Source organism: Pantherophis guttatus, chromosome 18 (genome assembly GCF_059756535.1).
Source record: "Pantherophis guttatus breed Tessera chromosome 18, ASM5975653v1, whole genome shotgun sequence".
Lineage (NCBI taxonomy): Eukaryota > Metazoa > Chordata > Lepidosauria > Squamata > Colubridae > Pantherophis > Pantherophis guttatus.
This window is the reverse complement of record NC_142080.1, coordinates 2,048,545-2,069,424: the sequence shown is the minus strand read 5'-3', so window position 1 is coordinate 2,069,424 and position 20,880 is coordinate 2,048,545. Positions and strand designations below refer to the sequence as shown.

Sequence of the window (20,880 nt, the reverse complement as noted above, 5' to 3'; positions counted from 1 at the left end):
GGATACTTACAGGTAGCGTATGCTATAACCCTCCTTGACTTGTCTGGAGGGGGGGCCAGGCAGACAGATGGAGGGGAAGCCGGAGCACGCCAAGAGGGCAGAGGAGGGGTGAGCCGGGGGGCCTTCTCACCACCAGAAGCCCCCTCGGTGCAAGAGGGGTGGCCGCGGCGTGCCATCCCCCTCCAGGGACCAGCCCGAGCCCAGCCGCCGCCGAACGGGCACGTCGCTGCCAATCATCTGTGGTGCCGTTATATTAAACAAAAGAAAGGGGGGGGGAGGTGGGTGAGAGAGTGAGTGAGAGAGAGAGAGAGTGAGAGAGAGAGAGAGAGAGAGAGAGAGAAAGAGAGGAGGCTTTACTTTTACCCATGATGCCTAGCGGAGGCAGGGGAGAGGAAGGGGGGGAAAAAAAATAAAAAAATAAAAAAATAAAATAAAACCAGTTGCAGCCGGTTTTTAACCTCAGGACATGGAATTATTGCTTTTAAAAAAAAAGAAAGAAAGAAAGAAAGAAAGAAGTTGGTCGGTGGCATCAGAGGCGGTGCCCGGTTATGGCGCCCACCTCTGATCCTCGGCTGGCACTGGAGGGGGGGGGAGGCGCTGGCTCGGCCTGCCCCCCCACCCCCAAGTGGAAAGGAGATGCTGGCACCCCGCCAAATTTGGCCTCTCATTCGTAAGTGTGAACTTTTCCTGCCGGGGTCTTCGGAAGAAGGGGAGGAAGAGGAGGGAAGGGAAAAGGGGAGGACGAGCGGTTGAAGGAGCAAAGACCCCCCAAAGGATGGGCAAAGGATTTCTACCCGGCTTAAGCCACTGGCAAGGCGACGGTGCCAATGGCTGAGTTGGTACACAGGGGCCTTTGACCAAGTGGCAGGCAATTCCGTTTTTTTTTTTTAAAAAAAAATAAAATTTAAAAAGTCGCCGTGTGACAGGAGGCCGAGCCTCGAGTGGGGGCCTTGCCAGGGGATGAGATCTCTCTCTTCCGTTCCAGATGTGCTGAGGTGCCAGGTGCCACCTTCCCATCCGTGGTCGTAATAATCGACGCCGACACGAATCTCCAGGGAATCGCTTGCGAAAGGCAGCGTTGGGCGCGGAACAGCTGACATCCGTCAAGAATCTCTTTCCGTATTACGAAACCGCCACATCTGCCTCCCGAGAGGTGGGCAGGGAGGCCAAATCCAGCCTGAACATCTGGATGCGTGTGCCACCCATCAGAATGAGATATGCTGCTTGGCGTTGCCATCCGGAGCGGAGTTTTCCTCGCACGTGGCGGCTTTTAAGGACCCGTGAACTTCGAGGCCCCGGAATTCATGGGAGTTGTTGAAGTCCGTGGGTCTTAAAAGTTTGCCAAGGGGAAGTAAACCCGGAGTAAAACTTCTCAGCTAGGCTGGACAGACCTGACTCCAATCAGAAATTGTCCTACGGCTCAGGGATCCTTGGAGATGCACACCGATCTGGAATAACAGGTGGCTGCCCCCTGGGTACACTCTGCCCTGGTGGAATGAATGAATGAATGAGTGAATGAATGAATAAATGAATGAATGAAGGCCAGCTTTGGAATGAGGAGGAGGACAGCCTCTGGGAATGGAAGCTAAATTTGGAGCTGGAGACCCTGGTGAATCCCAGGGGTTGCCCCAAAGAAGAGGGGGGGGTGTTTCCCCCTATTCTCCAAAGCCCCTGAAGGCAGGAGAAGAAGCAATGGATGGAAACTAACCAAGGAGAGAAGCAACCTGGAATTAAGGAGAAACTTCCTAACTGTGAGGACAATTAAACAACTCCTGGCTTCCCTCCAGGAGTTGTGGATGCTCCAACACTGGAAGTTTTTAAAGAAGAGATTGGAAAGCCGTTTGTCTGAAATGGTCTCCGGTTTCCTGCCTGAGCAGGGGGTTGGACTAGAAGACCTCCGAGGTCCCTTCCAACTCTCGTTATTTTGGTTAATAAACTCCAATAGATGGAGCAGGTCCTTCAAACAAATCAAGGAACACGCGTTAAGAACCTAAATTTAAGATAAGACAAACTTCTTATAAGGAACGCGGTGGCTCGGGGCCTAAGACGCTGAGCTTGTCGATCGAAAAGGTCGGCAGTTTGGTGGTTCGAGTCCCTAATGCCGCGGAACGGGGTGAGCTCCCGTGACTCGTCCCGGCTTCTGCCAACCTAGCAGTTCGAAAGCAGGTAAAAAAAATGCAAGTAGAAAAATAGGCACCACCTTTGGTGGGAAGGTAATAACAGCGTTCCGTGCGTCTTTGGCGTTGAGTCATGCCGGCCACATGACCACGGAGACGTCTTTGGACAGCGCTGGCTCTTCGGCTTTGAAACGGAGATGAGCAGCGCCCCCTAGAGTCGGGAACGACTATCAGGTATGTGTGAGGGGAAGCTTTACCTTTAAACTTCTTATTGGTTTGCAAGCAGCTCTTAAAGACTTTTTGGGGGTGCTGAAAAGCAGAAGATATAACCGCTCTGCTCAATTTCCAGGAAGAGAACTGATGAAGGGTATAAAGAGTCCCTGGGATGACGGCGGTGTGGGAAATGGCTGGGTCACCCCTCTTCCCCGCAAGAAGAAAGCTAAACAAACAGGGAAGAGCGGCGGAGCTGAATTTCCCCGACATGGAGACCAAGTCAAGCCGAAAATAGAGGAGACGCTTAAAAGCTTCCTATATCCTTCCCTTGCGCCCCAACTGCGCCCCGACACTGAGGTCCTGCAGGGGAAGCCAAATGGGCAGCGTATAAGTTTAATAAATAAATAAATCTAAATGTAAATTTTAATTTGTTTTTAAATTATGGGGTATTTTAAATTCAGCCAAATTATTTAATTCGTTTTTAATTTATTTTAAATTTTTGTATTTATGTGTTTTATCTTGTGGCTGTTCACCGCCCTGAGTCCTTCGGGAGAAGGGCGGTATAGAAATTTAATAAAATAAAATAAATAAAATAAAATAAATAAATGCATCTCTCTCTAACAGTGGGGGGTCATGGAGCTGTCAGTCAAGCCCCTTCAAGTATCTTAGGCCCTTTCCAGAGTCCAGTTTGTGGCCGATCCAAGAAATCGCAAATCAATAGAAGCTTCTACGTTTTAGCAGGCCAAGGAGACAAAATTTGTTAATTTGGGAACAGAAATTCATCCGTTTCAAGATTCCTTTAAAAAAAAAAAAAAAAAAAAGGAACACCAGAGAAAGAGACATCTCTATTTGCAATAGGTTAGAAAAATAAACTATTTTAACACAAGATAAGAAATAATGTTTCTTTTAAAAAAAAACAAAAAACGATTTAGGAAGTGGAAGGAAAAACACAGGGATTTTTGCTCAGATGTTTCAACTTTCTGTCTACGTGAAAGTAACTAAAACGGGACGAAAATAGACACTCTGTGGTCGGCTTTAATTAAAGGTAGGTGGTTGGGGTTTTTTTTTTAGCTGATCACAAGTTTGTTTTTAATCGATTTAACTTTAGCCGTCTAAACCGTCCTGCTTTAATTCCAAAGGGGGGAAATAATCGGCGAATAACCGTATTGCCCCCCAAACCGGTTAATTTCCTACTAGCTGAGCGAGATGGGCGTCCTAGAAATTCAATATATGCGCAAATAAATATTGCGGGTTAGGCACCGTTCATATAGAGTCTGTTTGGCTTAATCTGGCCCGGAATGGGAAGTGAGAAAAGTAATTTAATAATTACGGCTGCAGCAACTGTATTTTCTCTCTGCTACCAAACAGGGACAGAATCGTCCAAATTCTGCACTCACAATTATGCAAATTCACATCTGGAAGATCATGGGTTGCTCTGTTCCAGCTGATCATCATCATAATAATACTGTATTAATAAATGGGAAATCACCCATAGTTTTGCTACTTTAAAGAAGGACGGGGGGGGGGGGGGTGACGGGACATGATAGGAGGGTTCCAAATATTTGAGGGGCTGCCCCAAAGAAGAGGGGGGGGGGGTTGTCATCCTATTCTCCAAAGCAGGAGAAGAAGCAACGGATGGAAACTCACCAAGGAGAGAAGCAACCTGGAATGAAGGAGAAACTTCCTAGCAGGGAGGACAATTAGCCAGTGGAACTGCTTGCCACCAGAAGTCGTGGGTGCTCCATTACTGGAGGTTTTTAAGAAGAGACTAGACAGTCACTTGTCTGAAAGTCTGGCCTGGCCTAACTCCCATCTTTTAAATTTTTAAATTTTTTAATTCGTGATTTTACAAATTGGGTGTTTTAATCTGCGTTTCGGCCGAAATATTTAATAATTTTAAGGGATTTTTTAATATTTGTATTATCTGTATTTTATCTTGGCTGTTCACCGCCCTGAGTCCTTCGGGAGTAGGGTGGTATAGAAATTTGATTAATAAATAAATAAATAAATAAATGGTGGTAGGTTCTCCTGCTGGAGCAGGGGGCTGGACTAGATGACCTCCAAGGTCCCTTCCCGCTTTGCAATTCTGTTAATTCTGCTACTTTTTTTTTTTTTAGGAATCTCTTAGACCCAGAAGACCCTGTTGTTCCGCCAGGCCGGGCTATCCACATAATGATTTTAAATTGGGGTATTTTAAATTTTTGGGGTTTTAAAGTGGCCAAATCTATTTAATTATTTTAATTTTTAATTATTGTTGTGTCTTGTGTTTTTAAATTGGCTGTACACCGCCCTGAGTCCTTCGGGAGAAGGGCGGTATAGAAATAAAATTATTATTATTATTATTATTATTATTATTATTATTATTATTATTATTATTATTATTATTATTAGGAACAAGCGTCCCGTTGGGAGAAATTTTACTGCCTCAGCTGGGCTTGGCAGAATAGCCAGGCGTTCAATGAATCAAAGCAAAGGCTCTGCATAACTTTAAAAAAAATCCTTGTTCGACCCTGGCAGAATTTGGTTGTATTTAAAATACTTCTCGCTTTTCTTTAGCAAAGGATGACACCGATGCCATCTTTATGCCATCGAAGAAAATTCAGAGGGGCTGAAAACTTAAACGACGTCTCCAGACTGGCTCAAATGACAGGCGAGAAGAAATAATAAAGATTTAAGAATTTTTTGAGAAAGTTCCTGGAGGTGTATGTCACTTGCCTAAATACCCCCTCCCTCCCCCCGCCTTGGGGGTCTGGGACTGCCCCATGGAATTCACACACGACTTTTGGTTCGCTTTTCCACCTCAGTCCCCATTTCCTTTGCAGCTCGCTTGAATTGGCTCGAACCACCTGCAGGAAACTGGAGGCTGTAAAAAGTTGCATCGGTTAAGCAAACCAGGCCTGGCACGGGTGGTGCCCCCTGCCCACCGCTGGGTCTCCGAGTGGGGTGTGCCTTGTTTCGCCTGGCATCCAACATCAGCCAGTTAGAGCTGGCGGCCCCCAAGGGGAGGGCCTTCTCTGTGGGGGCACCCACTATCTGGAACGAGCTCCCCCCAGAAATACGGAGGATCCCGGATCCGCGCACTTTCCGTCGTGCTCCTATTCCAGCAAGCCGGCCTGGCCTAATTTTCTCCCCCGTTTTAAAATTCTTTTAAATCGAAATTTTAATCTGTTTTAAATTATTGGGATTTTTAAATTGTCTCGGGCTAAATTATTTAATCTGGTTTTCATTATGTTCTTAACTTTTGCATTTATGTTATTTTATTTTGTGCCTGTTCACCGCCCCGAGTCCTTCGGGAGTAGGGCGGTATATAAATCTAATAAAACAAAACAAAGTCCCTACTCCCTAGAGAGTCCCTACTCTCTAAAAAGTAGGGACCAGTTCTGGCAAGACATTTCGGGGCGGGGCGGTGGGGGGGGGGAATGAGATCTAGCAGATCTAGCTGGAAGAAAAGGAATTGCAGGAACTGGGTATGGCTAGTCTAGTGAAAAGAAGGACTAGGGATGGCACGATAGCAGATTTCCAGTATTTGAGGGGCTGCCCCAAAGAAGGGATGGGATGGGGGTTTCCTGCTTGCCAAAATCAAAAGTTGTTTGAGGGGGGGGGGGTGAAGGAGAATCTCTCCGCTTCCAGATGTGTCTGAGTGTCCCTCCCCTCTCATGGCTGGCTGGGAACATCTGGAAGCACTAGTTCCTTTTGCCTCGTTCGATGGGAAGCGGACAGGAAGCTTGGCAGACAATGGGAGGGGAGAGGGGTGTCAGCCTGTCCGTGGCCTGATCTCCAGGGATGCCTCGGGGCGCACGGAAGCCCCTGCCCCATTGCTAAAGTGGGAAAAATTGCTCATTTAGGATAGGGAAAGGTTCCTCTTGCACGTATGTGCTAGTTGTTCCTGACTCTAGGGGGCGCTGCTCATCTCCGTTTCAAAGCCGAAGAGCCAGCGCTGTCCGAAGACGTCTCCGTGGTCACGTGGCCGGCATGACTCAACGCCAAAGGCGCATGGAAAACGCTGTTCCCTTCCCACCAAAGGGGGGTCCCTATTTTTCTACTTGCATTTTTTACCTGCTTTCGAACTGCTAGGTTGGCAGAAGCTGGGACAAGTGATGGGAGCTCACCCCGTGACGCGGCACTCGGGATTCGAACCGCTGAATTGCCGACCTTTCGATCGACAAGCTCAGCCACTGAGCCACCGCGTCCGTTTTGTCGTTTAGGATAATGCTAAGTCTAACCTCATTTGCCGTAAAGGCGCAAGAAATCCAGATATATATAAAACAAGCGATAAAGACAAGAATCAGAAAACCTGCGACGAATCGCTCTACTGCAGGTAAAGGGGCTTCAGAAGATTGCAGGTAGCGCTCAACCTACGACCGTTCGTTTAGTGACCGTTCAAAGGTACAACGGCACTGGAAAAAAGGGACTTGAGACCGTTTTTCACACTTATGACCGTGGCGGCAAGCACCATTCAGATGCCTGGCAGCTGCTTCGTATTTATGACGGTTGCAGCATCGTCCCCCCCACCCCCACCCGGGGGTCCTGCAACCTTCTGATAAGCGAAGTTGAGGGGGAACTGGATTTGTTTAACAACTGTGTTTTTAGCTTAGGGGTCTGCAACCTTAAACACTCAAAAGAGCCATTTGGAACCCGTTTCCCACAGAAAAGAAAACACCGGGAGTCACAAAACCCTTCCAGTTCCTGACTATTTCTCGAGCGGCCACAAAGCTAGAATATGTAGTTGAATTAAATGTTCTTTTTTCTTCTGAAACTTTTCTTTTCTTGGATTTATCCATAGTTGGCCTACCGGGGGTTGAAAAGCTCAATAAATCACGTTCCGGCGGGTGTCGCACATTGGTGGTTATGACGCATATTTTGAGTGACAGGGAGCTGCAGCAGAGGGGTGAAAGAGCCACATGCGGCTCCAGAGCCGCAGGTTGCTGATCCTTGTCCTATCTTAACAACGGCAGTGATTCACTTAACAACCATGGCAAGGAAGCAAAACTCACTTAACAAAATGTCTTAGCAACGTAAATTTTGGGCTCCATTGTGGTCGTAAGTCGAAGACTACTGTATAGGCTACGTTGTTTTGTTAAACTAGGGAAGCACTTAATTCCCATTTAATTTTAGGGGGCCGCTGAACCCCGACAGCATCAGTATCCTAGTCTGGCTTAAGTCAGCAGGGAGACAGTCACTTATACCGGCAGAGTTTTTTCTACAGGAGCCGGTGAAACTTTGGTAAAAGTTGAGCTGAGTTTTCTGAAGAAAGGCAAGATGGCTTTTAAAACCCTCCTTGTTTTATGACGCTTCTCAGTCCTGGAGCAAGTGAGACGGGGGAGATAAGTCAGTGCTGACCCACAGCTAATCTGGGGTCAATCTCCCCCCCCCCACTTAAATCAGGCGAAAGATGCCAATTAGATAACAGGGAGGAAATTTGGCAACTCAACAACTGGCCAGTCATGTGGTCCTCTTTTTACGACCGACTTAAGACTGTAATGGGCACCCGGCAAGGAAGGTCATAAAAGGGGGCAAAGCTCACTTCACACACGTCTTGCACTTAGTCCACAGAAATTTTGTAGGTCGTTAAGCCGAGGACCACATGTACCAGTAAATTTAGCAAAACAGAAGATTGGGAGTGTCAGAAGAAGAGGCCCACAACAGCCACGGGGGGTGGGGGGGGAGCGTAGACAGCCCACCCCCCCCATGGAAAATAAATCAAAATAATACTTTTCTTGGCTCCCCCCCACCCCCATTTCTACAAACTGGCTGCCCGCCGCCGTGAAATTTGCATGGAACCTCTGGAAACAGCTGGAGGCCAAGGAGCGTCCCAGCCAAAAACACTTCTAGCTTAGCACCCACTCTCTGGGGGTGCCAAACCTGCAATTTGCTATGTGTGCAAACACACACACAGACGCACACCATCTCTAACACGTTCGGCCCACGGGCTAGGGCGGGGCCCAGACATTCCAGTAGTAATGATGATGATGAAGATGATGATGATGATAATCATGTCAACCTCTACCAAAGGCTCTGTCTACCTGCTGGATGGTCCGAAACGGAATTATTTAGATCAAGGGCTATCCCTGGGGTAGAAATGGGGTAGGGGGAGAGATAGAGAGACACCCCCCCTCCTCCCCAATATCCTGGCCTGTTATATGCCGGGACCCTTTCTGAAAATAGATTCTGTTCTTCCAGGGGCTGGAGATGCTGAAGGAGCAGGGGGTCTCCGTTAAGGGTTTGCTTGTAAGTTAGGAGGGGGGGGTCTTTTAGCTCGGGGTGGGTGGGGGTGTGAACCCTCTGCCCGCCGTCCCCGAGGGGGAGGGATGAGGGGGAGGGACGGAGAAGGGCTGCCAAGCAGGTGGGGACGATCCCAGATCCCCAATCCCCGTCTTCCTCCTCTCCCTCCCGCCTGCCAATTCCACCATCTCCGGTCAAAGAAGAAATATTAACCCTTCGATTTCGGGGAGCAAGAATGCCCGCCCGCACGTTTCCCCCCGAATAAAATGTCTTCTTCGAGAGAGGAGGAAGGGGACAAGAAGACTCTTCGCGCCGCCCTCTGCTTTTTTCCAAGACACGGCCAGCTTTTGGGAAACACGGAGAGGGGGGGGGATTCCTTGAGCCCCAGATGGGCCTGGGGTGAGGAAACACACAAGATCCCCTCTTCCTCCATTTTTTCTTTTCTTTTCCCAATCTGATCTGAAGGCAAGCAAACAGCTTTTTACGTCTTGCCACCCACGAGAGGCGGCTTCTGGGGGGGGGGGGACGAGTGGGTTGAGACATCGCGGCGGGTTGGGTGTAAAAGAGGCGCCGGGGGTGGGTGGGTGGGTGCCAAGACTCTCCCCCCCACCCCATCTCTCTCTCTCCCCACGGAGGAAATGCAAAAATCAACAAGAGCGGATTTTGATCGGCGGAAAGGACTCAGGAAGCAAACACACAAAAAAAGCTTTCCACCAGCGACTCTCTTAAAACTCAAAATATTCCGAGTTTTCTATGGGTCTCAGCTTGGCAGCGGGGAAAATTCTTTGGGGGGGGGGGAAGAGATGCCCCACGGCCCTCTGAGCGTCCAGGGAAGAGAAGCCAGCTTTGGGAAAGCAAAAGGGAGCCAGATACCCCTTTCTTCCCCACTTTAGGGGTTCTGTCACCCCCAAATAAGAGGGCGGGGGGAGTAGGGATAAAGGCAACATTTCATGCTGAGATGATGGGCATCCTTGAGACAGTGGGGTCTCTCCCTCCTGCTGTTCCTTTCTAGATTCCACTTCACTTCTGGGGGGACCTCCGCGAACCCCCATATCTCTTCTGACGTCTGACACCCCCTCAAATAGGAGGGGGTAGGGATAAATGCAACATGAGATGATGGGCATCCTTGAGACAGCGGGGTCCCTACCCCCCACTCCTCTCTAGGCTCCACTTAACTTCTGGGGGGACCTCCCCGAACCCCTATATCTCTTCTGACGTCTGACACCCCCCAAATAAGAGGGGGTAGGGATAAAGGCAACATGAGATGATGGGCATCCTTGAGACAGCGGGGTCTCTCCCTCCCCACTCCTCTCTAGGTTCCACTTCTGGGGGGACCTCCCTGTACCCCCATACCTCTTCTGACATCTGGCACAGCTGTCAAGAGGCTGTTCCTATCTCTGCCAAGGCAGCCCCCTTTGGTCCAGGCTGGCACTGTGACCCCTTTGGGGGGAAAGGACTTTCTGCCCTACGAGGCCTAGTTTTCTTCTCCATCTCAGACAGGTCTCTCCCCCCGACCCCTTTGATCTGAGATACCCCCCACACCCCCCAAAAAGATCCTCCATACAATCCACTGCCTCTCAGCTCTACAGAATTGATTTTGGACCCCTCTGGCACTCACGACTTCTTTCCAAACCGAGCCTGGGGGGGGGAAATAATCACAGCCCCCTCCCCTTTTCTAAAGAACAACAAGGGAAAAATATATATATATATATCAAGCCTTTTGATAACCTCACCCCCCCAAATTGAATGATCCCCCACCCGCAATATTTGCTTGCCAACAATTGGAAGGAGGTGGGGGGCTCAGTTAAATCTTTTACGGGGAGGGGGGTCCCAAAGGCTGAGACACCCCTCCCTCCAAATTCCCCTGCCTAAACACGATCAAACCCCCCCCCCCATTTAGAGGCCCTGCCAAGGATGCCGCCTCCACCCTGGGCAAGGCGCCCAGGAAAAGCCACCCCCCCACCCCCAAACCTTTTGATTTAAGAGATAGCAACCACAGCTTCGCCCTCCAAGTCCCTTGACACCCCGAGAGGCTTCACAGGGGGCACCCCCTAAACTCCAGACGGCTGAAGACCCCCCCACCCCGACCCAGGTTTCATTGGCCTCTCGTCCCCCCCCCCAATGCAAAGACTTTGCAAGCAGGAAGGCAGAAATGGCAGGAATGAATGAATGAATGAATGAATGGATGCATATCTTAAAAAAAAAAAAGAGAAAGAAACACGACCCCAGACCCATATGCCTGACCCACAGACGCCCCCCCAACCCCAAAACCAGAGGCTGCCCCCCCTTTTTTTCCCTCCCCTTGAAACCCCCCCCACCCAATTCAAGATCAGCAGCCCCCAAGGCTTCTCTCCCCCCCCCACATCTGGCAACAAAGACCCCCCACCACCACCAAAAGCAAGGGGGGGGGAAAGACCCCCACTCATCCCCCCCTCCACCCAAAAGCCAAAGGGGCCTTTCTTAAAAGTGGGGAGGGGGCGCAGACAAACGAGGGGGGGGCCAAGGATGTCGAATGGCCATTGGAAAAACCCCATGTCAGTTTCTATGGGGAGGGGGCTGCTTTCCACCCCCCCATAAAGGGACCCCCGCCCCCACGTGCCGCCCCCCCAAAAAAGCAGAGGGGTCTCCCTGGAGAGGAGGGGGCAGGATGGAAATGCACCCCTTAATTTAGCCCCCCCCAAGTTTTGATTGACAGGTCTGGAGACGCCCCCCCCTCTCCGGGGCCAGCGGGGATCCCCATAGGCCGCCGAGCTGTCAATCAAGCGCCGGCCCCGCCCCCTCCGGGTTCCACTCACCTGGCGGCGTCGGCGGCTCCCTCAGGCCGAGCGGGAGGGCGGCGGCGGCGGCAGAGGCGGCGGCGGCGGCGGGAGGGCGCGGAGCGGGAGGCCGGGCGGCGGACAGCAGACGCGGCGCCACCAGCAGCGACACCGACACCTCCGCCGCCGCCGCCGGAGCCGGCACCCACCACAAACAATGCGTTTGATTGGGCGGCGGGCCCCGCCGGCCGCGGCCCGCCTTCCGGGACGCCAGCGACGACGGCGGTTGGGCGCCGCGCGGGAGCGACGTGCCGAGCGGCCAATGGGGCGGCGAGGAAGGCGCGCGGGGGGCCGGGGGAGGGCTGCCATTGGCTCAAGACAGCGGGTGACTGGCGTCGGGCGAGGCCAACCAGCGGCGGCGCAGCTTCCCTCCGTGGAGCGCTCCCCCTCCTTTTTTTTTTTTTAATATTAAGCCGCCACATCCGGGTACTCGGCCTCATGGAAGATGTGTCGGCGGGAGGGGGAGAGGCGTCTGGAGGCGCCCCGGGGCGTTTTTTTTATTATTCCGGCCCTCGGCGGCCACCGTAGGCTTGCCTTGCCTTGCTTTCAATAGGGGGAAAAAATAATCCCTCTTAATTAAAATGTGCAATAATTGAGCCCCCCAAATGCATCGTGGTTTGTGTTGCACAAGTCCTAAGCTGCCTTTGCATGGCTCAGGTTGGCAACGGACAGACCATGGCTTGCTTAAAGCGAGAGCCAAACGTGGCTTGCATCTACGACCCCCCCTGGGACCATCTCAGGAGAAACCATGGTTTGATCTATCATGGTTAATTGAGTAAACCATCATTTGGCTGGGTTTCTGCAAATCTGGAAACCTCCCATTGGCTAGGAACCATGTTGGCTTACATAAACCATGGTTTGTGCAGCAAAAACTGCCAAAGAAGCTGCCATCGATGGGTTTCCTTCCCTGCATTGAAGATGCGACATGTGGCCACTCCTCACACTTATGACGGTTGCAGCATCCCCGTGGTATCACATGATCAAAAATTGGGTGCTTGGAAACCTGCATGCATTCATCCTCAGGTTGCTGTCGGTGACCTCAGCTGGCTTCCCACAATGGAGGGAAGCCAGATTCATTTAACGTCTATATGATCCGCTTAACAACCTCAGAAAAAAAAAAAAGAGGACATAGATTGGAGTGCCACTCACTGAAAAACTGCCTTGCTTAGCGACGGAAATGCTGTGGAAAAATTTGGACGCCCGATTCCCCTCTTGCACCAAGCCGTTGGACTCCGTACGACCTCCAAAGCCCTCTCGGATTCTTCCAGCATTGTCCTCTTTATCGTCCAAATCCGGTGTGAATCCACTTTATGCTCCAGCATAAAGCTGAGAACGGTAGTGATGCGGTAGCTTAGAGGTGAAGCTCTCGTCTCCCAATCCAAGAGGCTGTGAGTTCGATCCTAGGGAGAGGCAGATAGTTCTCTCTCTGGGCACATTGGGAATATATCTGCTGAACAAAACTCCGCACTGGCGACAAGAAAGGTATCCGGCCAGTAAACACTCATCTCCATTCAGCTGCCCAGATTCCACCGGACTATAAGAACACAGGATTATAGGGGTCGTTAAAAGAGGATGATGATAAAAGCTGGGAACTGAACCCCCGCCCCCCGCCAGCCTCAGTCCAGGCCTTCCGCACGTTCTCAGAAACCCTCTTTCCATCATGAAACGGGAGACAAGACGCCGGAAGGAAAATACAGAGGCCTTTTTTTTATTTACAGGATGAAGGGAACATTGGAAAAAAAACAAACAAAAAAACCCTCATTTCAAACAGCTAACAGAAACACGGCAACGAGGGGCTGGGGTCCATATTGCTCGGACTGAGCCCTGAGGTGGGGGGGGCAGAGAAAACCCCTCACCGGGGGGGTCCCAAGACCCTTTATACGAACAGAAAGATGGCGCGCCCTCACTTTCTGCGACGGGGCGCCCTTACAGTTAAAGCACGTGCCACAAAGGGGGGAGGACAGGGGAAACAGAGGGAGGGGCTCTTTAATAAATAAATGTACAAAATAGCTTCTTTTCCGTTTTTTGTTTTCTTTGCCCCCCCCCCTTTTCTTGTAACACTGACGGTAAAAATAATACTAAAAACAAAAACACAAAGCGAGACTTCGGGCGGGGCAGCGCCCCCCCAATTAAACCCCTCCCCCTAATGAATTGGGAGAGGTGGAAGAGAAAGGAGTGGGCGGGGTGAACCGAGGGGCGTTGTCCTTCGTGGGGTGGGCGGGGCATAACTGTGCCCACCCACCCCAATTCTGCAACGGACACTGCGCACAAAAATAGACATTTGCAGGGGGCGGAGACCCAGATTTGAGGAGGGGGCAGGAGAAAAAGATTTGGGGTGTCTATATGTCTGTGTGTGGGGGGAGTCTGAGCCCCTAGGCATGTGCAAAGTGCAGAGCTGGGCCGGGAATCCTCCTCCTCTCAATTTCTTCGGAAGGAGAGAGCAACACGGGTCGAATGGAAGGGTCCCCCATCTCCATCCTGGGACCCCCTGCAGCCCCCCCACCCCAAAGGGCCCGGGGATGCTGGAAACAGCCTAGGGAGCTTAGCTGTGCCCCCTCCCCAAATTTGGTATCAGCTCCAGTTTCATCCTTGTTTTGTTTTGTTTTTTGTCCCAGGTAGCAGCAGCAGCAGCAAAAGGAGAGATGAATGGATTGGGGGGGGGGGGAACTGGACCCCCCCTCCCGCTAGCATTCCAGGTTGGCCCCAAAACTCTTCCGGCAATCGATGGCCTTGGTGGTAAGAGGCTGGGCCCTCTGCTGCCTGAGGGGCTCCTTCCCCATGCTGCTGGCCAGCTTCGAAAACGCCGATTTGTACTTCTTGTCAAATTCGGCTGCGGAGAGAGAGAAAAGGGGGAGGGGGTGAGACGTTTCATTTAGTGACGGTTCAAAGCAGGGGTGAAACACAAGTCTGATACTGGTTTCCTTGGCGCGCACATGCCAAACGCAGGATTTCCTGCTTTCTAGCGAATATAAATTGCGCAGCACAGCTGATTGTCAGAAATACCGATTCGCCCGAACTGGTAGCATTTTATTTTTACTACCGGTTTACCTGAACCGGTAGCTTTTATTACTACCAGTTCGGACAAACCAGTCCGAACTGGTAGCATTTCACCCGATTCAAAGTTACAATGGCCCTGAAAAAAGTGATTGACAGCCGTTTTTTGGACACTTGGCAAACGGATTCGTATTTGTGACAGTCCCCGGGGTTTACGCGATTGCCCCCCTTTTGCGACCTCCCTCGAACTTCTTACCAATGTCCACACGGTCCCTGCCCAGTGCGGCTATTTTCAGGAACAAAAATTCACGATAAACACTCCTGAAACAAAGAGAAAAGACGGAGCCATTGTCCAACATTGGCAGAGATGTTTTTGGGGAAGGGGCTGGACCTAGGGACGAGAGAAGAAAGCCTACCTCTGCAACAGCCCGGAGTTGGCATAGCCTGCCACTTTTTCTACGAAGAGGACAATGGCTTTGTGGACCTCGCCCAGGCCAAGATAATTAATGACCGCTTCCAGGAAGGAGAGCGAGAACGGGTGGTTATGCTTGCGCCAATTTTGCAGCCGTGTGGGAATCTGACCTGGGAAATGAAGAAGATTGGCATAAGAATCCGGAATGCCCCCTCCGTTCACACATGCAACTGTCCAAGGAATGGACAGTACCGATGCCCATTTCTGTCTATTACAGCCAGCCAAACCCATCAAGATCTCCGCAAATCATTCACAACATTTTAGCGACCACCGAGGGACGTTTTCCATCCCGGGAGGGTCCACGGAGGTTGACCAGAGAAGAGTCCAATATTTAAATCCATCACTATCCGAAAGGACCCTGACTGGTCTCGCACGTACCGTGCAGCCTCCAGAGAATGTAGAGAGGGGGAAAGCTGTCGGGATTGGAACTCAGTACGTCCCAGAGCAAACGTACGTTGACGAAAGGGCCCTCCGGAGCCGGTGCCTGGGAAACGAAAAGGAAGCAGAACGGTTGAGTTTCTCAACCTTGGGAACTTTTAAGGGCAGGTAGATAGACTTCAATTCCCAGAATTCCCCAGCCTACCGGGGAATTCTGGGAGTTGAAATCCACCTGCCTTAAAAGTTCCCAAGCTGGAGAAACACTGATTGAAGATTTGAAATCCACTGGATTCTGGTTAAGGATTTCTCCTTGGGATGCTGGTTCTGTTTTGAGGAGAAGTGTGTGGGAAGGGATCCCTCAAGGTCATCCAGTCCAGCCCCTCGGCTCCCGCAAAAAAAGCCATACTCAAAAAAGAGTTTGCGTTTCTTCAAAAATCCCCCCGAGATGGACCTACATCCCAATTCTCTTTTCTTCTGGGATGTTCTTGAGATTCCTCCTCAACCTCGCCTCCCTCGCAGGGTTGTTGTGCGTAGGAGGGATGTTGTTACCTGGGAGGCCGTCTGGACGTGCTTGGAAGCCAGGAGCAGCTGAGGCAGGCCGCTGCAGAGGCCCAACCGCTGGAAATACCACACCAGGTTCCAGTAGATGATGGGATGGTTGTCCACCAGCTCGGGCTGAGATAAGAAGACGGCTCCCTCGTTCTCCAGGAGGGTCTCCAGCTCCTTGCGCAGGACCAGGGGGCTGAGGTAGGCGAAAGCCAGCTGTTCCACATGGGCGGCAGAACCCTGAGGCAGCTGGGAGAAAAAAGGAGGGGTTCTAATTCCCCATCAGCCCCAGCCAATCCCCAGGAACATGGGAGTTGTAGTCTCAGACTCTGGAAAGAAGGATCGAGTTATGTGGCATTCTAATTCTGATTCTTTTTCATAATCCTCATTTAACGACGCTACTCGTGGGGCCAGAAACTCCCACTGTTAAGCCCACATGGTCACAGATCAATAAAACACTGAGCGTGTTTTATTTAACAACGGCAGTTCAGGAAGTCCCGGTTCTCTTTAAACAAGGACGGCAGAGCGTCATTTAAGTGAGGACCTCCTGCGACTGCAATCTTTGACTTCCTACCGCCACGATGGCCCACCTGTGGCACGCGGAGCCATAAAGGTGGGTGTTGCCCTATCTTAGCTCCAGCGCGCAAGAGTGCCCCAGCCACCTGATTTTCGGGCCTTCCGTTCCCACTGGAAGTCGGGAAACGGGCCGTTTCCAGCCTCCAGAGGGCCTCCGGGGAGGTGGGGGGGAGGCAGTGTTCGCCCTCCCCAGGCTCCAAGAAAGGCCCTGGAGCCTGGGAAGGGCGAAAAACGGGCCTACTGGGGCCACTCGGCCATTGCGTGCCCAAAAGCGTGGGGACCGTGGGGGGGGGTTCACGTGTGCATGCGTGGGGGGTGGGGCGCATTGAATTATGGGTGTGGGGCGCCCCCCCGCTCCCGCTCTCAGCACGCAACAGCAAAAAGGTTAGCCATTGCTGTCCTACAGGCTTCCCCATTGATTTGGCTTGTGGGAAGCTGGCAGGAAAGGCTGCAGAGAGTCACGTGACTGTAAGACATCACAACGGCTGTTGAACAGCTGTAGCTCCCATTCATTCAGCGCCATCGTAAGTTCGAACCGTCGCTGAATGAGTTAAATGAGCTTCTATTCCTCTTCTCTTCCGCACCCTCCGCTTTCCTCATCTCCCCCGAGGCTCTAAAAATAACACACCCCAGGCTACAATCTCGCTGCATGCCCTGGGGAAGACAACTCCCATCACACACTTCATGAGGACTAGAAACTTAATGCTGAATAGGACGGTCAGGATAGGCACCTACTTGTTAGAAACTGCGCTGTTTTACGACAAATTTGCTACCCTCCCTTCAGAAATGAGCCCCTGAAACCCCATTTTGCATCTTTGTTGGTTCCGAGCGAGGACATAGAAGTCCGTACCGGGGATTCGCTGAAGCCGTTGCATAGGGACCCGTTCCTGGATTTCCGCCGCGGATCCGGTTCTGCCTCGTCCAGCAGGAGGCATTGCGACCGATCACTGAGCACCGGGCCCTGTCCGCCTGGCACGGGGGCTTCGCTGTCCCGGTGCCAATCCGAGGACACTGAACTTGTGTCAGAAACATCAGCATTGCTAAAAGGGAATGAACAGCTTTGAACACGGCGCAGATGGCTCAAGCAAGTGAGCCAAGTTACAGGGAGGGTAAAAAAAAATCCATTTCCCGTGCACATGTGTCTTCCTGGTGGTGCGACCAGAACAATCTGGAACTGAATACACTCAAAACCCGTAGAAATGGTGGCGGACTTTAGGAGAAACCTCCTGTACTGCCACCTCTTACAATACTAGTCAACACAGTATCAACAGTAGAGACCTTCACATTTCTAGGTTCTACCATATCGCAAGACTTAAAATGGACACCCAACATTAAAAACGTCATCAAAAAAGCGCAACAAAGAATGTTCTTTCTGCGCCAACTCAGGAAGCTCAAACTGCCCAAGGAGCTGCTGATAAAAGTTCTACAGAGGAATGATTGAGTCTGTCATCTGCATCTCCATAACTGTCTGGTTTGGTTCTCCAACCCAACAAGACAGACACAGACTTCGGAGGATCATTAGAATGCAGAAAAAACAATGGCTACCAACCTGCCTTCCATGGAGGATCTGTATCCTGCACGAGTCAAAAAGAGGGCTGGGAAAATATCTAAAGACCCCTCGCATCCTGGACATAAACTGTTTCAACTCCTACCCTCAAAACGACGCTATACAGCACTGCACACCAGAACAACTAGACACAAGGACAGTTTTTTCCCGAACGCCGCTAAACAAATAATTCCCTCAACAATGTCAAACTATTCACTAAGTCTGCACTACTATTTATCTTCTCATTGTTCCCACCACCCATCTCCTCCCATTTATGACTGTATGACTGTAATTTTGTTGCTTGTATCCTTACGATTTATATTGACTGTTTCTCTATGACCATCGTTAAGTGCTGTATCTTATGATCTTTTCTTTTATGTACACCGAGAGCGTATGCACCAAGACAAATTCCTTGTGTGTCCAATCACGTCTGGCCAATAAAGAATTCTATTCCATTCTATTCTTCTCATGACACATTTAACTTGGTTAATGCATGAACCTGTCTTCTAATTCTTCATATCCACACTTGTATGTTAAGCCACACACAATATACAAAACCTAACAACCCATCACAGCTCTAAGCGAGATGATGAGATGGTCCATTGGCGCTCGGGCAGTCGGGAAACTGTCAGGAATAAGATCAAGATGCCAGAGGTTAAGAAAATAAGGCATAATCGGAGCTCGGACCTGAGGGAAACCATCTGGAAATCTTGGATCTCGATACTGAGGAAGGGCACAAAGAGACGTCCACAAAAGGGGCAAGTGGTGTTCAGGTTCGAGTCGTCCGAACTCCACCCAGCCATCACCTCTTCGTCGTACACCAGCGAGTTGCAAGCCTGGCATCGCGAACAACTGGAAAGAAACACCTGAAAGGACAGGATAATAGTTTTGTGAGGAAAAACGGTGAGAACAAGACAAGGACTCCCGGATAGGCACACGGCAGATCGAGCGGGAAAGATACCTCAACAGCCGGAGGCTCTGACAACCGATCACTGGATTTCCGGAGGTTGAAACTACACACAGATGTATCTGAGAGATCGTACTCGCTACCCAGAGAGGCCGAACTCTGTGGTAGGAAAGAGTGGGTTAAGTCGAGAAAAAGGATCGCGAGAGACAATTGGGAAGATTCGTTCTGCACAGGAATACTGACCTCCGAGGCTGTGGATCTTGGGCGCTCCGGGGGGAGCAGCAAATGTCCCTCCAGCGGACTCTGGCGGGAGGGGTGTTCTCGGTGCTCAGATCCGCTGCGTCCATGGGAGACCTCCCCGCTGGAACCGTGCTTCAGAGAAGGTCGTTTGATGGGGGACAGAAACTGCTGAAGTTTGGCGGTCAGACTCCGGCGAGGGGTGCTCCCCAGGCGACGGTTTTCAGCAGCATGGACTGGCCCTGGAGTAGCTCCCTCTTGTCCGGTCTCCATGCTGCTTAGCGTTAACCTGTCGCTCTCGTCCGTCAGGAAACTGCTGATGTCTGAAAGACTGCTGCCCTCCGAGCTTCCGGGCCCGTCCCGTGCACCGCGCAGCCAGGGAGGAAGTGTCGATAGCGTATTATTGCTTTCGGTTTTGGGGCTGCCCAATATTTTCCCTGCTGCAAGTAAGATTTTAAAATTGAAACCTGATTTTTCACACCTTTTGGGATAACAAAATCCTCTCCTCTTGAATTCAGACTCACCCAAGATTGTACCCGCTGGCATGTCCTGCTTGGGAAAATTCAGGCTGCCACTCTTCGCGAGTGAAGCGGGTTGTAGATTTTCTCGTAAGCTGCTCCCGGACCAGGTTGTCTGCCGCTGAAGGCCAGTGCGGGGCTGATATTTGGGGGGTTTGGCCTCTTTGCTGTCTGCCAGTAAAAAAAAGCAGAGGAAGCCCACCCTCCCTTTGAGAGATTCATCGTGTTTATCTGTGCTGCTGTTAAGTTACTGTAATTAGATAAGAGACAGCACAGCCCTCAGCTGCATAACGGGTGGAAAAGGAATTTCTCAGGCTGTAAAAGAGATGGTGGGAGATTTGTATTTTTAGACCTGCACGTTTCTGGTAAACTAGCTTTACAATAAAGCAGAATAATCTATGTAGTAAATGGCCTTGGAAGATGGTGTAGAGATGCTACCTAGAGAAAAAGTCAGATAAGAGACTGCTGAGCCCCAGCTGTATAACAGATGGAGAAAGAAACACAGAAAGATCCGTCTCTAGTTTCTTGGTGGTATAAAAGAGAGAGTAGGAGATTTGTACCGTCAAACGTGAAAGGTTCTGTTAATGTAGCCTTACCATAAAATAAAATTAGTTCATGCGATCAGCATGCTGTCTGGGGAATTCTGGGAGTTGTAGTCCACCCATCTTAAAGCACATTGGTTGGGGAATTCTGGGAATTCTAGTCCATCCAATTTAAAGCATGCTGTTTGGGGAATTCTAGGAATTATAGTCCTCCCATCTTAAAGCATGCTGGTTGGGGAATTCTGGTAGTTGTAGTCTGCCCATCTTAAAACCTTTTGGCTGGGGAGGTTATGTGCTGGATGGGGTATAAATTGAGCCTTTCCTGTTTTCAGAACTGTACCTGCTGGAGCGCCGAGACTCTGCGATTCTGCCTCCTGCTGGCGCTGGCACTGGCGCAGGGGTTGCCGGAACTGGGCAGCCCCCAGGACAACGTTCCGAAGTTTGGCCCAGCGAAGACGGCCACCTTGGCTACTGGACGGCCACTTGCACTCCAAAATGGCCTACGGCGAAAGAGGAAAGTGGGGCGGGAAACCCGGGTTTAACTTGTAGCATGGCACCGGTGCCAGCCGGGGGAGTGAACTCACAGCTGCTTACAAAAACCAGGCTAAACTAAGGAGAAGGGAGAAACGAGGAGGTAGGGGTGGAAGTACCTTGTTGTAATAGCCGTAGGTAATGGTGTTGGGGACGATCCCGGCCCGTTTCATTTCCAGCATGACCTGGACGGAGAGTATTGGTTCCCCGTACTGGCCGCAAAGCTGCATCAGGATACGGTAGCACACCTTTGAACGAGATAGGG

The 20,880-nt window shown here is 50.9% G+C and overlaps 2 protein-coding genes and 1 long non-coding RNA gene across 11 annotated transcripts in view; 1 reads left to right on the top strand and 2 right to left on the bottom strand.

The window, feature by feature from the left end:
• Positions 1-11,590, bottom strand: part of GATAD2B (GATA zinc finger domain containing 2B) — a 51,295-nt gene extending 39,705 nt beyond the window's left edge. For 3 of the 6 annotated variants that reach the window (XM_060694276.2, XM_087880778.1, XM_087880779.1), the window contains exon 1: positions 11,348-11,590. The gene's annotated coding sequence lies outside the window, so the exon portion shown is untranslated. Of the gene's footprint in view, positions 1-10; positions 584-11,347 lie in introns of those variants that run through there. The other 3 variants (XM_060694275.2, XM_060694278.2, XM_060694277.2) reach the window with 2 other exon arrangements.
• On the top strand, positions 460-5,020 carry LOC148111506 (uncharacterized). 3 transcript variants are annotated; one of them, XR_015730370.1, is made up of 3 exons: positions 460-670; positions 986-2,351; positions 4,448-4,673. It is a non-coding gene; the product is annotated as an uncharacterized LOC148111506 (long non-coding RNA). The 3 variants fall into 3 exon arrangements; XR_015730371.1 differs by lacking the exon at positions 4,448-4,673 and adding an exon at positions 4,887-5,020 and having other exon boundaries at positions 531-670; XR_015730369.1 differs by lacking the exon at positions 4,448-4,673 and adding an exon at positions 2,467-2,936 and having other exon boundaries at positions 531-670.
• A 1,465-nt stretch (positions 11,591-13,055) lies between the features above and the next one.
• Positions 13,056-20,880, bottom strand: part of DENND4B (DENN domain containing 4B) — a 28,910-nt gene continuing 21,085 nt past the window's right edge. For both annotated transcript variants that reach the window (XM_087880777.1, XM_060694272.2), the window contains 12 exons: positions 20,735-20,863; positions 20,425-20,584; positions 19,549-19,713; positions 19,031-19,464; positions 18,842-18,946; positions 18,568-18,746; positions 17,185-17,374; positions 15,762-16,007; positions 15,213-15,318; positions 14,779-14,944; positions 14,619-14,683; positions 13,056-14,198 (listed from right to left, as the gene is read on the bottom strand). In XM_087880777.1, coding sequence (XP_087736903.1) covers positions 14,053-14,198; positions 14,619-14,683; positions 14,779-14,944; positions 15,213-15,318; positions 15,762-16,007; positions 17,185-17,374; positions 18,568-18,746; positions 18,842-18,946; positions 19,031-19,464; positions 19,549-19,713; positions 20,425-20,584; positions 20,735-20,863 — 2,091 coding nt within the window. In that variant the 3' untranslated portion in view covers positions 13,056-14,052. The remainder of the gene's footprint in view (positions 14,199-14,618; positions 14,684-14,778; positions 14,945-15,212; positions 15,319-15,761; positions 16,008-17,184; positions 17,375-18,567; positions 18,747-18,841; positions 18,947-19,030; positions 19,465-19,548; positions 19,714-20,424; positions 20,585-20,734; positions 20,864-20,880) is intronic.